This window comes from Takifugu flavidus, chromosome 1 (assembly GCF_003711565.1).
Source record: "Takifugu flavidus isolate HTHZ2018 chromosome 1, ASM371156v2, whole genome shotgun sequence".
Lineage (NCBI taxonomy): Eukaryota > Metazoa > Chordata > Actinopteri > Tetraodontiformes > Tetraodontidae > Takifugu > Takifugu flavidus.
Window position 1 is genome coordinate 23,217,039 of NC_079520.1, and position 15,328 is coordinate 23,232,366.

Genomic DNA, 15,328 nt, shown 5'->3' on the forward strand with positions numbered 1-15,328 from the left:
AGTCTTGCAGAAATGTGTGTAGCTGAATTTTGTTGGTGGTTGGGATACACTTGCATAGTCACGCCAAAAAGTTGAATCAGCGGTTTCACGTCAAGCGTTCCACAGCAACGGAATTCAAAAGTCGAGCCTGGACGGATCATGGATCATCCGAAGACACCGATAATTCTCAGCTAGGTTCTGAATGTTGATAGCAGAGGCCCATATTTACTAGACACCATCCTAATTTGTTTTATTGTTTTCTTTTTTTGTGGGGGGGGGGGGGGGGGGGCTGTTTTAACAGTTTCTCTTCACATGTCCTGAAAGCAAAAGCATGAAAAGCAGCCAATTTTGTTCATTTCCATATTTCAGACGAATCCTTTAGTTCGACCTCTCGTGTTTTCTCGCGTGAACTCTGTTTTGTGGCATCACAAGTGATCAGGCACCGAGCACGCCGTCCTTCAGCTGCTGCCACCGTAACATTGGAACGATTTCAGTAAAATGCATCACGTCTGGCCGTGGTGACGCGTGGTGAAGGCAGTCAAATCCGTGACTCCTGTACGCTAAAGATCTCCCAACACTCAGCGGATTAGAACTTTTATTCCAATATCACATGTACAACATCCCCTGTCACCCTTTCCTGCCCCTGTGACTCATGAGAACAATATTGATTTCACAACACTTGAGTAATACGTGGTGGGTGGTTCAGTTACTGAATATTAAAAGCACTTGTGGTTTAGGAAAACTCCTGTCACCTCGGTCCATTTCTATTTTACAGCCACTTGAGAGATGCGGGACAGATCTCGGTTCATTTCATTCACCAGTGACTCCAAACATTTAGCGTGACTCATATTGTGCTTCATTTACTTGAACCAAAAAGTACAGCATCGCAAAGACCAGGAATATAACGTAATAAAGGTTAAGACGAGCACGCTGCTTTCTGCTGAGTAGAATTTCCAATTATAATTTTCCTCCTCTGATCTCCATTGTTACCATTTATGCGTCTCCCTAAAGGAGAGTTCAGAAGTTTGACACTCTGGCCAAAAAAAAAAAGCTCTACCAATATTTATATTGTCCTTTTTTTCCAGTGCAAAAAAAAAAAAACTGACAAGAATTTGACAATTAAATAAGTTCATGTGCAGTGTGGCTCATCTGCGCGCTGGTCCTACATGAGCACGCAGCTTTTGGCCCGGTCCTTCCTGACGGTGGGTGGGTGCTCGTGGATCTCAGTCCGGGGAGGCTGCTGAGAAACCCGCTTAAGGCCTCGGCGTGAACCAGCGCGTTTGAGCGGAGGCCGGTGTGGAATGCGGGACAAGGACGCCAGGGTGGTGACGTGGAAGACGTCCCGCACACTGTTTTCCGAATACCTGGACGTGCACTCGGCGTAGGCCACGGCGCCGATCTGCCTTGCCAAATTAGTACCCTGAAAACACAAACGGCGGTTATTTTAGCCACATTTCATTAGCGCAGCAACTCTGCAAGAGAAAGAAAAACTAACTTCAACGCTAAAAATAAAGGCGGGAAAACGGTCTGGGTTTGACCGCCTGTGCAAACTCGAGCGTGCAGCTTTAAACGCCCGACAGCCTTCTGCATCAGCTGTCATCCAGAGAGCTAAAGCTCAGAGCTGCCGTGTGTGACGGGAACCATATGCTTTCTGAGGGTGGCGCCATATGCTTGGCGGTGGCAGTCAAAGATTAGCATCTACACCACATCACATTTGTATTCGCGACAAGGAAATCCTAAATATCTGACTGGAATGCGACACGTTCCGACTTTCTTGGACGGCGGTGTGCACTAAAACGGCTCCCAACACATTAGCCATCAGAGCTACATTAGCATGTTGGTGTATGGAGGAAGCTAATGCACAGGAATATTAAAGACCTGCGTTCTTGAATGGAATATTCCCAGGAGAAGCTGTCAGCCACTTATTTTGCTTTCCAGCTCTTCGAAAACTGACAGTATGTGTGTGTAATGTCTATAACAGCCTGCCGTTTCTACCAATTTCATCAGTCGTCCTTGAGAGACCGCATGAACTTCTCCCGTCATTTCTTGAGTTTTGTCAGATGTTTGATTCCACTACTTATTTTGCGACGGTGCATTATTCAGCGTGACGGCGTCGGTGTCGAGCTGTCAGGGTTCACACTTTTCAATACTCAGAGAGAATGTAGCAGCAGGGTGGGAGCTATCATCCCTATTTTTGATAGATATTAAAGGTTTTTGCAGTGGATATGCTAGCAGGGAATTTTTGTTTTGCATTAATAGTTCCGCGATGTTTAAGTTTTGAACATTTCTTGTAGTTCTTTATTCTTTTTCTTCCTGAGCTTCTTGTCAGGTGATCACAAGGCAGGAATAGTGTCCGTGGTCCGTTTTTCATCATTATCTTTACATCAAGTCCAACTACAGTCTTTTCAGTCAGAGTAATATTCCTTTAGGGGCTCTTTAATGCAAAAATGTAACCCCCTGCAGTGAAAAATGTGTTTATTCCCACTGATTATATTCAGTGAATAAACTAGAACTAGCTTAAGTCCAAATTTACATGAAAATGTGCTGTTTCTTCCGGCGTGTCACCGTTCATCGCTCCAAGTCTGATGAAAAGGCAACTGTGTTATCGCACATTCTGCCATTTGACTCCATTTGTGCTTCGCCCGGAGTCCTTTGTCTTCCTTGTGTTTTCCATCTTTGAAGTTATGAAGTGTAGCAAATGTCACCCCTGAGTGCGAGTTTTCATTTGTCAGCGTGCACGGGCGTCGCTTGCCCGGCACGGTGTTGCCGAGCACGTAAGTCAGGCGGAAACCGCTGGAGTGGAAAATGATCCGAGATGGTAACAGGGTGTGCTCGTTGCTCCAGATTCATTAAACAAATCAAACAAACGTGCGGAGGCATTGTTGTGCCTTTATGCAGAGGCCTGCTCAGGGTTCGTGCTCCTCACCTGCTCGTGGGTCACTGGGATCAGCCTGTGCTTGGCCAGCTCCCTCATCACGCTGAGGTCCGTCCTCATGTCCAACTTGCAGCCCACCAGCACCACTTTGGCGCCGGGACAGAACTCCTGCGTCTCCCCCTGCCACTGTGGAGGAGCAAGCATGAGGACTTCTATAACTGATGTCTTATCACACAAAGTGATGTGCTTCATCACACCATCGCTATGCTCTCAGAAGGAACGACCTTTAGACTTATACCTGGGCATTGGCTGTGCTCTGATCAGGTCTGTAAATCGGGTCGTGTGTTTTGGCTGTTGAGATGGAATCAAGTAGAAATGTTCAAATGGCATCTCTACAGATGCCAGCGTCTCCTGGCACAGACGGTTTTGGATCCTTCCGTCAGTAGGGGGACATGATACTCGACTAAATCTGGACCTTTAAAGTGCATTTAAACACATTTGCTTTTAAAAAGTGTTAGAACCTGGACTAACACCTGGATAATGAAAGTCAATCTACTGGCTGAAGGCGGTTTATTTTTACCCCGTTCAGTCAGCAACAACGTCTATTCTTGTGTCAGTCTCCCCCATGGTTGCTAAGCTGCTAGCTTGCTATCAGTGTCAACAGTCAACCTGAAAATGGCGCAATACTGAAACGCTGAAACAGGAAATATGCTTTATACAGAAGACGAAAGGTCCACATAAACGGCTTCGCTCTTGTCGTACGTCTTGACTGAGCTGCACTTGCAAAAGTATCATCTGTACAGATAACCCGCTGTTTTCGTCAGAGAGGGGAAAAAGAATTAGCATTTCTTGGCACGCTTGGATCATGGCGGTGTGATGCTTCCTTTAGAGGCGGCGGATCATTACTGGATGAATCTAAAATAATGAAACATCCTTCAACTGCTGGAAGTGCGGGTTAGCTTAAAACATAACTGTGCAACAGCGTTAATACTGAGCGTGCACAGTGAGAGGGTCGGAGCATAACAGTTGCGTGTTTTCTGCCCAAAAGGAGACTGCTACGACCCTGAACGCACCACAGACGCACCAGTCGGAGCTCAGCGTGACATCGGCCAGTGACACGTTCGATGAATAACGGCCGTTACACACGTTCGCCTGTTGAATTAATTCTCTCCATCATTGTCTTTCACTTTGCCACGTCTCTTTTTGCTCCATGGGATGCCGGCACAGTGGGCCCGTTTGTTTGTCCGAACAAAGTCTTTCTCTTTTTATAGTTATCTGCTGCGTGCGTGTTAGCGGCTGCTGCCTTTGGACGGTCCTCTGCATCAAGCTGCATGCAGGCGGTGAATAGCAGCAATTTAGATGACTCACAACCCCCCCCTCCATTCAGTTCTATAAAGAGGGTTTATATTTACATGCTGATTTCACATATGTTGATTAAATTCAGCTTCAATGTCGTCTCTGGCACTTTCCAGAATCCCAGGGCCTGACCCAAACAAGCAACAGTGGCAAGAAAAAAACCTCCGTTAACAGGAAGAAACCTTGAGCAGGACCAGGACCCTCCTGCTGATGGTTGGCTAAAGACCTGATCGAGGGTAAAATTAATTGTTAAAAAAGAGATAATATAGCCAAAGGAAGGAATATTCTAACACTGAGTTGAGTTGAACTCAACTCACCCCCCCCCCCCCCCACCCACCCCCCAAAGGCAGGTCTATGACCTCAGGGAAGAAGCTAAACTCCCCACGGACGTGTGGAGAACATGGAAACTCTGCGCAGTTACAGTATCCCACTGTCTTTAAATCTAGTGTGGTGGAATTAACTTGTGATCGTCCAAAATCGCCAAACATCATCAGCACATTAGTTTGACATTCTGAACATTTTGTTCTGCTAATGTTAGCATGTAGGTCAGAGCCCAACAGGCTCACCGACAACAGCCCGCGCCTCTGCGTAGCTTCTTAAAGTTGCAGAAACATAATAAACCACCTAGTGGCATTTACGCGCTGTATACGGCAGCATGACATTTAACGGCGTTGAGAAGGTTTTCCAATCCAGAATCCTGCAATAATGAGTGAAATTTCTACTGAACTTAAACAGTGTGTGGAAATAAATGCTCTAACGGGAGGAAACTACTAACCTGCAGGTGGCAGGAGCCCTGAAAAATGTGTTCAGCAGCTGCCAATTAAGAAATAAAGCTCATTTTTGATTTCATTCAATTTGTATTTTAGCTGGACAGCGTTGACAGTTTAACCGCTGCTTTAGCGGCTGCATGTACGGGAGGTGGAATTTGTTTTAATCAAACTGTCAAAGCAGCGTCCATCCAGTTGGAAGCAGTTTGGGTGAGTCATTCTGGAACAAACGCTGCAAGCACAAGTCCGACGAGCACGTCGTGTGCGAACGAGGCGCTGCTGTGACATGACAGCTGGATCCAGACTTGAGCGATGCTCTGGCAAACGAGACGGAGAGGGAACGTTCGGGAAAGGAAGGGAAGCGCTATCTGCTCGGCGTGGCTGCGAAGGTGGAAAAATGAAAAAAGCGCATCGATGGAGGGCAAAGACGGAGGGGGGGGAACCCACCGAATAAAACACAAACGATACACGATGGCAAACTCCATGTATTTAAGCATCAAACGAACAGGCCTTTAACGTGTCACTCAGGAATCCCGGGCTTGCTTTGTGCGGCCGGCCCATTCACAACCGTCACTGAGGCGGAGGTCATCCGATAAGGTCAAGTGGACCCCCTGCAGATGTGAGAGTTTGTCCGCTTAGACAAGAAAAGTGTTCAGTTTGGCATTGACGATGTCACTCGTGAGTAATGGCGTTGGCTACAGGAATGTCGCTGGTCAAAAAGGTCATAGCACAAATGACAGGGGGTGATCAATACGAACGCGTCAGCGTCTGTAAAAATGGACAACTTTTGTTCTATAAGTCCACAGTCCTCGTTTATATAAATGGACCATTCAGAATGAGCAACCTGAACCTGAAAATTTAGTCTTTTTCAAGCCCTTTTTAATCCAATTACAGTTTGATGGGCTTTTAAAGCTAAAGTGGCTATGCTAGCACATAGCGTGATGTCGCTAATTATTGGCGCTATGGTAGCAACACGACTATTTCTGAGGGTTAGGCTAGCATAGGCTCCTAGGTTAATGCTGTTATTGATCAGGATCAGGATCCTTCAACAGTGCCATGCAGCTATGCTGCTGTGGCCTCCTAAAAGCTAATCCTAGAAGCTGTCACATTGCTCTGTGAGAATTTTGTGCCATCTTTGATTGGAAGGCTGTGACACGAACAGTCTGTGTGATGTTTGACCATCGTGTTAGAGCCTCAAACAAAAATACTGCCCCATTTCTTGCCTGGCACCTTCCAAAATGGTTTCTGCGGGGTCTAAAAGGGCGCGCGGCAACACCTTTTTCCTTCCCCCTTTAACTGCAGACCATCGACGCTGGTAGGGTCCTTTCATAACCTCCAGTTTTTGCTTGGCTACTTAAAAAGGTTTTGTTAGACTGAACCACAGCACTGAGGAGAAACACATCTTTTTCTGCCTGTTAATGCTGATTATACCTGAACTTTGGCCTCAAACCGCTGATATTTTCTGACTAGCAATTAAATGAGGCGCAGCCGCGCTCTCGCTTTGACATGCTACCGACCTTCTTTGTTACGCTGTCCAGGGTTTCTGGACGGCTGACGTCGAAGCATATGAGCACGGCGTCCGCGTCGGGGTAAGCCAGCGGTCGCACGTTGTCGTAGTAGGCGGAACCTGCGGGCGAAAAAAAGCAGAGAACAACCGCAGGTGTGAGCAGCGTTTCCACGCGGGTGATATATAATTAAGTCACTTTGCTGAATCGTTGCATCACAGAATGAGTCACCGCACAAGCGGTTCAGGTGTAATAACTGTGATTAAAAGTAAGAGCCGTGAATGAAACCACTCTGGACGAGTGGGACACAGAGCCGTGTCTCCTCTGTCCCAGCCAGCAGACAGACATGTGACAGTGAGATAATGGACGGCTCACACAAAGGCGTCACCTGGTGGGTTTCAGAAAGGCATGTTTTTGTCACCGGGGGCCGGCGCTGAGTCGAGCTTTGTGACCTGGGTAAGGACACACATTCCAATCCAGAGGGAGCAGCATTCCATCTCCATTTGGCTCATTGTCTGTCACGCGCCGCACGTTTGTCTCCGATCGCTGGGCTTTGGGAAAGAAAAGGACGCGGCGCGGCTCTAAACTGCTGCCACGACCACCATCGGACAAAATAACCTCCCAAAGCATCTTAAATGGAAGTCTGACGTTTGCAAATTAACCCCCATTAACCACGTTTTACCACGCGGTTGTCAAGTGTGCTTTGACTATTTGTCATTTCCAGCAGAGTCTGACATCACCAAATCGTGATACCAGGTGGTATGATTATACATTTTGACATGATTGGAGACGGAACCTTTTCCCATCGTTCCCTCAGAGCGTCTTGCTGACAGTTGAGACAAAACCGGGGATTCATTTGAGATACACTCAAAGGCTCGAGAGGAAAAACCGAGCGAGGAAAATAAAGTGACATTTAGCGTGAGTATACAAACGGAGCGAGCTCTAAAGCTCCAGTTCTCTGTTTCTGACAAAGGACACGAGTTTGGAAAATGTGATGTTTGGGCTGCAGAGTGAGACACGCACATAATTACACATTTAAAGACAAACACTATCCAACATTAGCTGTGGAAGCCCATCTCCACCTCTTCACCATGTTGAAAATAGCGTGGGTTCCATGGTTTATTAATGTCAAACTGGTTCTCCAACATAACGTAAATAAGCAAGATGTGATTAATGTTGTAACGTAGCGGATCAACTTCATTTTTTTTCTTTTAATCATCTCACGACAGAAGCCCAGAGTTGTCCCACGGCAAGAAGGAGCTTAAAAAGAACACTGAACATCATTAAGGAGCTCCATTATGCTTTAATGCGACTTTAAAACAGTTTTTAGCGCCGCTTCATTCCACCCTGCTACATTTTTAAAGGAGGATTAATGGAGGTATAGCTGCAGATGTTAGCACGGAGTCGGACATCACGTCCATTGTTATCAAAGCCGGGGTGGAAGCTGCCGACTGCTCCCGCGTTTAGCTTTTCTCTTTTATCCTTCAGCTGTCTGTTATTCTACCGAGGCTGCTTTTCTTCCTGCCAACAAGAATCAAGACTCTCCTGAGAGTCAGACGCTCTCTACCTGAATCTTTGCTCGTCGCTACTTCCCAAAGAAAAACCAGCAAAAGTTAGTGAAATTTACTGTACTCTGTTTTTCATTATTTTAAACATTTTCTTAGAATTCTTTGCTCGGTTTAGTTATTAGCTGTACTGGCGCAAATGCTAGCTGTTGTATTTTTAAAATAAAAGATGGTTAGCTAAAACAATTCACACTGTGAGCAAGTAGCTGCTGAACACGCATCTTTTTGCCAATAAAAGGACAGAACTTCCCGTCTAGACAAGGGAGAAAGACAACCAATTAAGAGTTGTGGAGTGTGTGCCACAAGCTAATTCACACACACTCCCATGTGGAGTTTGACATCAAAAACACAGGGAGAAAACCTGCGCGGTTAAGCTATTTCTATCCCGCTCCATCATTGTGCTGCCTTAAGCTAATCACACTTCAACTGTTAAAAAAAATGTTTTTTTGAATTTCAAATCATTTGTTTGGTCAGACTTGGCAAGAATCAGAAAATTCTCATAGCAGAGACCCAACTGATATTTTGGGTTTTTTGCAGGAAACCTGCACGTAAAGCTGGAAGTCAAACTGAAAGTCTAATCTACAGGAATATGCTCATTATTAAGCACTTTTCAGTTTTTCTTCACTTGCCACTAATCTGGATAACTCTCCATGTTCATCTTATGGAAATAGTACAAAGTATTTTCTGGTGTGGAGTGTCTTGTTGAACTATCCTTAATAAGCCCCATAGGGCTCTTTTTTATACATTTATGAGAGGAAGGAAGACACATTATCTATTCTGAGTCTATCTGGTCAAATCGATAGCAGCTTTTTTTTCCTTCTACATTTTGTTTGAACTCCGACTGTTGTTTTGACAGAAATATCCCTGCCTGATAAGACTCAAGCAGCCCGGCTGCTCGCGGTTCAGCGTGACTCCGATGGAAATCGCACGCTTTGAATTGTTTGCGTAAAAAATCGATATTAATCCCCTCTTAGTCTGATAACTTCCATCACAAACCAGAAATATTCATCAGTTTTCAAACTCCATTTGTTCCAGACATGCCTCGATGAAGACAATCTGCCTGCCTGTGTGTGTTAGTGTGTGTGTGTGTGTGTGTGTGTGTGTGTGTGTGTGTGTGTTATACACACTCATATTGAGACCCAGAATACGCATTTCAGTAGCCAAATGGGGACATTTTAGCTGGTTCTCCCAACGTCAAAGGGCTGTTTGAGGGTTTCGTTCCGGGGATACACACGTGTCAGGAGCGAGTTCTCAGTACAAAATAAAATGTCACGAAGAAAACAGGGATCTGAGCCTAGTTTTAAAGCTCCCCTTTGGGCGACATGTTCTACACGATATAAAAATCTGAAAGCTCATATCTTATTTACATGTGTTTGCTGCACATTCCAACCCTGGACTCTTAAAAATGCGATGTCTCACCTGTCCCGTGGTACCAGAAGGAATTCGGCGACAAATCCCACTGAGCTTTCCGATCCCGCGAGTGTAAACATTATAAAAAAAAGTCACTGTTAGGAACCCGCAGCCGAAACAGGGGCACCGTCCATCATCTCAGTCATTGCTGAGGTGTTGGGGGTTGAGTGGGGCGCTCATGGATCTGTCCTGCATTATAGATAAGAGATAGTGAGGGTCTAAAGTGGATGGATGGACCCCTTGAGTGCCTTCTGTGTGTGTGTGTGTTTTGAGTGCACTAAAAAAAAAATCTAATGACTGTGTTTCAGGCGCATAATGGAGCCGTTGTGGTTTTACAGCAGTGTCGAAATTGCAACAAATCACCACATTTAGATCCCCCCCCCCCCCCCCCCCAGAGATGCTGCAAATCACAGCAAACCCCAAACCCAGGAGATCCCAGAGAGGCAGAGAGAGCAGGTTTTTGACTTCTACATGTTGCAGGAAACACTCTAAAGCTTTTTTATTGGGAGCTGTGTGTGTGGGGGGGGGAGTTCTATGAGGACCGCTGCACGTTAGGAATTAATGATATTGATCATTTTTGGATAGTTTTAATTAAACACTGCTCCCTCATTTCACTTCAAATCAAAAAGGATTTTCGGGCCGCGTGCAAACACTGTAAAAAAAGGGGAGCTGTCGTCACTCTGAGTGCTGAAACTGGACACTAAGACAGGATGATCGTGTTTATTGACTCTAAAAGTCGTGTGTAAACCTTACGCGGTGGCCAGACTTGACGTCTGCTGCCCAGCCTGATCGGCCGTGCGCCGGCTGAGACGGACCCGTCGCCTCCAGGGACCGAGAGCAGAAAGACTCATCAATAGGACATTGATTTTCAGAGCACCCTTGGCCGGCTAATGGACTCCACGTGAGTCCAGAATCGGGGCGGATGGGGCCGCGGTCTCGCCTTCCCCCCCTGTCTAAGCACTCCGCTCACTCCCCAAATGCCTGTCCGTGTTCCCACGGCGCGTCTCGGTGCACTTACTCACACACACGCGTGCCCAGAACAGAGAACAGAAGCACTTGTGCTAAAAACCAGCTCGTCTGCTCTCTGCACTCGCCAAGCAAAGAGCCTCTGAAAACGCTTCGATACATCAAGTTGTTTTTTGTCAGGGAGCCAGGTAGCGCTTACACCCAGACAACATCTGGGTCTAGTGCTTTCAACCTGAAACCGGGCTCATAAAATCCACTCATGAATGAATGATGCGCGGCTAAGGCGAGCCGCAGTCTCCGCTGACCTGGGAACAGGGATGAGTGCAACAGGGGCCATGTTGCGGCCGCCGACGCTGCCGTACCTACATGACAGCGAGAGCGGCGTGTGTGAAGTGCTCTTGTTCCAGCGGTTCTTGTCAAGGCCCCCGTCGCCCCGGGGAGGAGGCTGTTCAAGCCGGCAAAGCTCGCACACCTTCGCTGCCCACCGTCCTCAGGCGTGGCGCCACAGGTTCAGCCTGTTGTTTGATGGACTTGATGGTGAGAAAGATCCCGGGTTAGCAAGAGAACTGTGGTTTTGATGCCTTTCGATGTAGTCGCACATTATTTGCCTCAATCTGACCGTAACATTAAAACATCCAAAGTCCGTTTAACACAAAGAAACAAAGAGGAGAAAATTAGCATATCCACAATACTGAAGAAATAAAGGACTTTAGCATTGAAGCTCCACCATTAAGAGGCGTTTTTGTGACACCAAAAGGACTGTGGGTAGTAAAGTTTGTATATTTCTGAGGTCAGTCCTCCCTCCTTCTATCACTGTCTGTTTTTTACTAAGATAATTAGCATTATGCTGTTTATATACCTGTACGTGCTATTATTGCACATACAGGTGAATAGAACTGGTACAGTAGCAACTACCAGTAACTTCCTGTGCTACCAGCACCCACCAGTGAAGATGTAACATTTATGCTCCATATGATATTTGGGTTCTGCCATCACTTGTGGGACAGGGAGACTGAGCCCGCCACGATGATAGCTAATATTTCCCTATACTTTTCTACTTTTTGTATATTTTCTGCGAAGCTAACTGCCAAATAACATCATTACAGCAATTTCTCCGATTCCCAAGATGCAAATTTCCCATTAACAGCGATCGTCTGAAAAGAAACGGTGGGTGAATCCCACTGAGACGCCAGTCCGACGCGGCAACAGTGGCTAACCAGCCCGCCCTTTATATCAGCTCTCGTAAGAAAAGCTTCAACACACCTACAGGCTGTGACTCCCTCTCAAACCAGCCGTCCTTTAATTGAGCAATGTGAGAAAACTAGTTCAACCGCCTGACCCCTGACAAATCATCCATATGTGAAGAAGGCTCCCATCTTCCCCAGTTCTCATGCACACTTTAACGTCCCTGCATAATGATGAAGAGCCTGACTGCATCGAAATCACGCAGATCCATGGAAACGGGAATCTGCCGAGAGCCTTCGTGTCACAGAGGACATCTGGAACAGGAAGACTCGTGAACTCGTCTCACCTTGTTGAGGGAGGACAAGGAAATGATGAAGAGGAGCACGAGGCGAGCAAGGCAAAACTGAAGGGGGAAAAGTTCAGGAGGCAAATCCACAGGGTTCCTCTGTCTCTTCTCTTCATTTTAGTCATTTGGAGACCAAAGCTCCTTTGCTGTGCAAGTGCTGCGTTATCAAAACAGGAAGCGTTCGCAATTTCAGACTCACACTTTGGTTTTATGCTAATCTGTTGCCTTTTCATGACTTCACAAGCGCTGGTGCATATTCAAATATTCCAGAAGCCTTGTCTCAAGGAAGCTTTGAATTATGACTTCACATAATGGTTATGAGCAGAAACTGTTTTTTATCCCCCGAGTCGCCAATATTCCAGTTTATATAATAGTTATAACTAAACTGAGCAAATCAAAGTGATGTCAATTAGCGTATGTCAATTAGCGTATGTCAATTAGCCAGCTTTCGTAACACAAGTATTCCATTTTCTTTTTCAGTTTCTTCTCCCACCCCCACATAAATCCACATCTATTTTACAGTCACTGCAACTGGTGTCTAAAAATACCAGTCCCCGTACTGGGGTTTTGTACTGGTGGATTTAATTCTACAGAAATTATCCTGTTAGCATTTTGGCCTTTTGTAGATTCAGATTGCCCTTGATTTTGATTGGGTGTCACATAAACGCAGCAGGAAAGACAAAGAGAGATAAAGTGGGGGGGGGGGGGGGGGGTAATGTAATTAATCTGTGGTGGTATTTTTAATCCAAACGATTTATTTGATGAGAGACAATGTTCATAAATAAAGCTAATTTTTGGTGTTGACAGTTTTGACAACACCTGCAGTGACCGCTTTGAAAACGTTAAAAACACAAGAAGAGATGCACCACGCCAGGCGAGTGTAATCCTCCCTTAAACACCGAGAGGAGGAAGGAACCAGGGGACGCTGTGCTAACACAGGTGCCGATGCACATCTTCCCTGAGACCGAGCCGGAGGAGCTGCAGGAACGCTGCAGGCGACACTCATCTGCTCGCAACTAACAAAGAAACAAAGCTTGATCATTTATTCAAAGTCAGATCCATCGCAGGAATCCTGCTGATTCTCTTTAATGTTTCAGGAACAATACTTGGCTTTAATTCTTCTCGGAGCTGCAAATATGGAGCCATTAGCTTAGCATTAAGCTAACTGGCTCACTAAAGCAGAAACATTGATGGTAATTCTCTCAACATGTTGCTTTTTTCAGTTTATTCGTTGTTAATTCTGTCACCACAGAGGGGAAAAAAACCACAAGAACCACAAATTCCCATCGCAAACGATTTCACAGAGGAGGCAGAAAGTCGCAACGGAACAGAACCGGCTTAGAATCAACAGGTGATACTGTCTCAGTGTTGCGAAGACCTCCAAAAATCTAAATTATCTTCTGGATCATCCACGAAAAAAACTTTACCTTAAAGTCTTTCTTTTATAAGGCCCATAAAAACCTTAAATCTGCTATAATTGAGGAAAAATCTATTCTGGGGTTAAAATAATCTGGATTTTGAGCTGGACATTTACATTTTTTAAATCTATATGTTTCCTTTTGCAGACTTGTGTTAGACTTGTGTTGCATTTATTCATGGGGAAACGCTCAGATTGTCGCTCCTTAGCAGGAAAAACAATATTTAGTTTGTTTGGAGCAGTTAAACACTGGTTTAGACTTTATGTTCTCACTGTGTGATGAGCTGAAACCAGCAGTTTTGAGGGGGGGGGGGCACTGTGTGTCTGCATGGGTGGAGGCTAATGAGACACATTAAAGCTGAGCTTTAAAGTTTTGAAGGAGCAGAAATACACAATGGCTTGGGGCCCACTGAGAGGGGGGCCCAGTTCATGTCAGAAAAGAAAACATTTATGGAATGATGCAGCATTTTTGAGCTCAAATCCACAAAACATCTGAAATTATCCCTTAATTTACTCCTTTAAAATGAGAAAACAACAAACGCATCACTTGTTTTTGGCCTCGGTGTCGGTGTGATTGCAGAAACCTTTATGAAGTGAAATGTCTAAAAAGAAAAAACGTTGGGTTTCATCAAAGTGAATTTACTAAGTACCTACCTTCGATCCCCTCCCTCCTCTAAACTAATCAGGTCATCTAAACTAATCTGCCAATCTAATTAGGGGGGGTCCGTTAATGGTTTGGGCCAAAAAGCGGGTCTTACCTGAAGTGTCCCACATGTTGAGCTCGATCCTTTGTTTGTCGATCTCAAAACTGGCTGTGTAGTTCTCAAACACCGTGGGGACGTAATTCTGTCAGGAGGAAAGCGTCTAAAATTAGGACCGTTTTTCACAAAACCTGCGAATCGACACCTGACACAGCAAATTCGTGAACTCTCTGACGGCGACCGCGTCGGAACATATATTTCGATCTATTTTCTGTTCAAGACACAAGTGTAGAAAAGCAGGTGGGGATGATTCGGTATGCTGAAGATTAGATCACTGAGGTCTCGGTACCGATGACCGACCGCGCAAGCGGCGGCGCGGCAGAGGCGCGCGTCGCACCGCGCGCGGAAAACCGCGCCGCAGGCGAAACGATCCAGTTTAAAAGTATATAAAACACAACGGAGCTCTGAGAGAAACCAATCTGAGAAGAAATACACAGGCAAATTTGGAGACACATACTGGCTCTCACTAGACATTTAAAACATCTGGGATGTTTCTAGTCATGCGGGTTCTGCGCTATTAGAGGGACTTTCTAAACAAAACTAGTGTCCTCTCACCTCTGGGTACGAATCTTTGGCAAAGACGTGAAGGAGAGCCGTCTTCCCACACTGAGTGTCGCCCACCACCACAATCTTACAACGGAGAGATCCCTTATTGCTCTCCATCGCGCCCGGAGAATCACTGGAGGTGTCCGCGCCCGCTTCTCATCGAGCTCCAAACAAATTGACGCCGGGGAACGTTTGAATACTAAACGTGTGAATACTGGAAGAGAAAGAAGGTGTTCTTTCAATTCTGAGCAGACATGAAGTTGTGCGGCTCTACCAGTCCTCTGCGCTACGCTGCGTGCGCCACTCGGCTCCACCACAGACGGAACAACACCTGAGAAGGCGGAGAGCCCCCGATCACAGCTGGTTTCCGGTGGGCTCTTTCAAAATAAACGTACAGGTAACTAATGTTAAATTGGGTTCCGGTCCAGTGTGAGAAGTGGTGTTAAAGGATCACGGTGTGTGTGTGTGTGTGTGTGTGTGTGTGTGTGTGTGTCTGTGTCTGTGTGTGTGTGTGTCTGTGTCTGTGTGTGTAACTATAAAACGTTCATTACTATTTTTTTTCATACAGGGTACAGTTTTTTGCTGCCGTTTGTGCCACACCTTTCCAGCTTGGAATGAATAAAATATATATGTTTTGCGGTATTATAACC

General features: G+C 45.8%; 1 protein-coding gene across 2 annotated transcripts; it reads right to left on the reverse strand.

Moving 5' to 3' along the window:
* Nucleotides 1-557: 557 nt before the first annotated feature.
* On the reverse strand, nucleotides 558-15,030 carry LOC130525257 (rho-related GTP-binding protein RhoN-like). 2 transcript variants are annotated; one of them, XM_057031809.1, is made up of 5 exons: nucleotides 14,688-15,023; nucleotides 14,130-14,217; nucleotides 6,495-6,604; nucleotides 2,906-3,040; nucleotides 558-1,399 (listed from the first exon to the last, which is right to left on the reverse strand). In XM_057031809.1, exons 1-5 carry the CDS (start codon nucleotides 14,793-14,795, stop codon nucleotides 1,142-1,144), a joined length of 699 nt encoding a protein of 232 aa, XP_056887789.1. In that variant the 5' UTR covers nucleotides 14,796-15,023; the 3' UTR covers nucleotides 558-1,141. The 2 variants fall into 2 exon arrangements, with proteins under 2 accessions (XP_056887789.1, XP_056887798.1); XM_057031818.1 differs by lacking the exon at nucleotides 2,906-3,040 and having other exon boundaries at nucleotides 14,688-15,030.
* Nucleotides 15,031-15,328: the final 298 nt, after the last annotated feature.

Excerpts from the sequence above, each read along its gene's own strand:
- LOC130525257 (XM_057031809.1), bottom strand. The coding sequence starts at position 14,795 with ATGGAGAGCAATAAGGGATCTCTCCGTTGTAAGATTGTGGTGGTGGGC. Across the intron at positions 14,218-14,687 it reads CCAAAGATTCGTACCCAGAG|AATTACGTCCCCACGGTGTT; the intron begins GTGAGAGGACAC and ends TCCTCCTGACAG. Across the intron at positions 3,041-6,494 it reads TGGACAGCGTAACAAAGAAG|TGGCAGGGGGAGACGCAGGA; the intron begins GTCGGTAGCATG and ends GCTCCTCCACAG.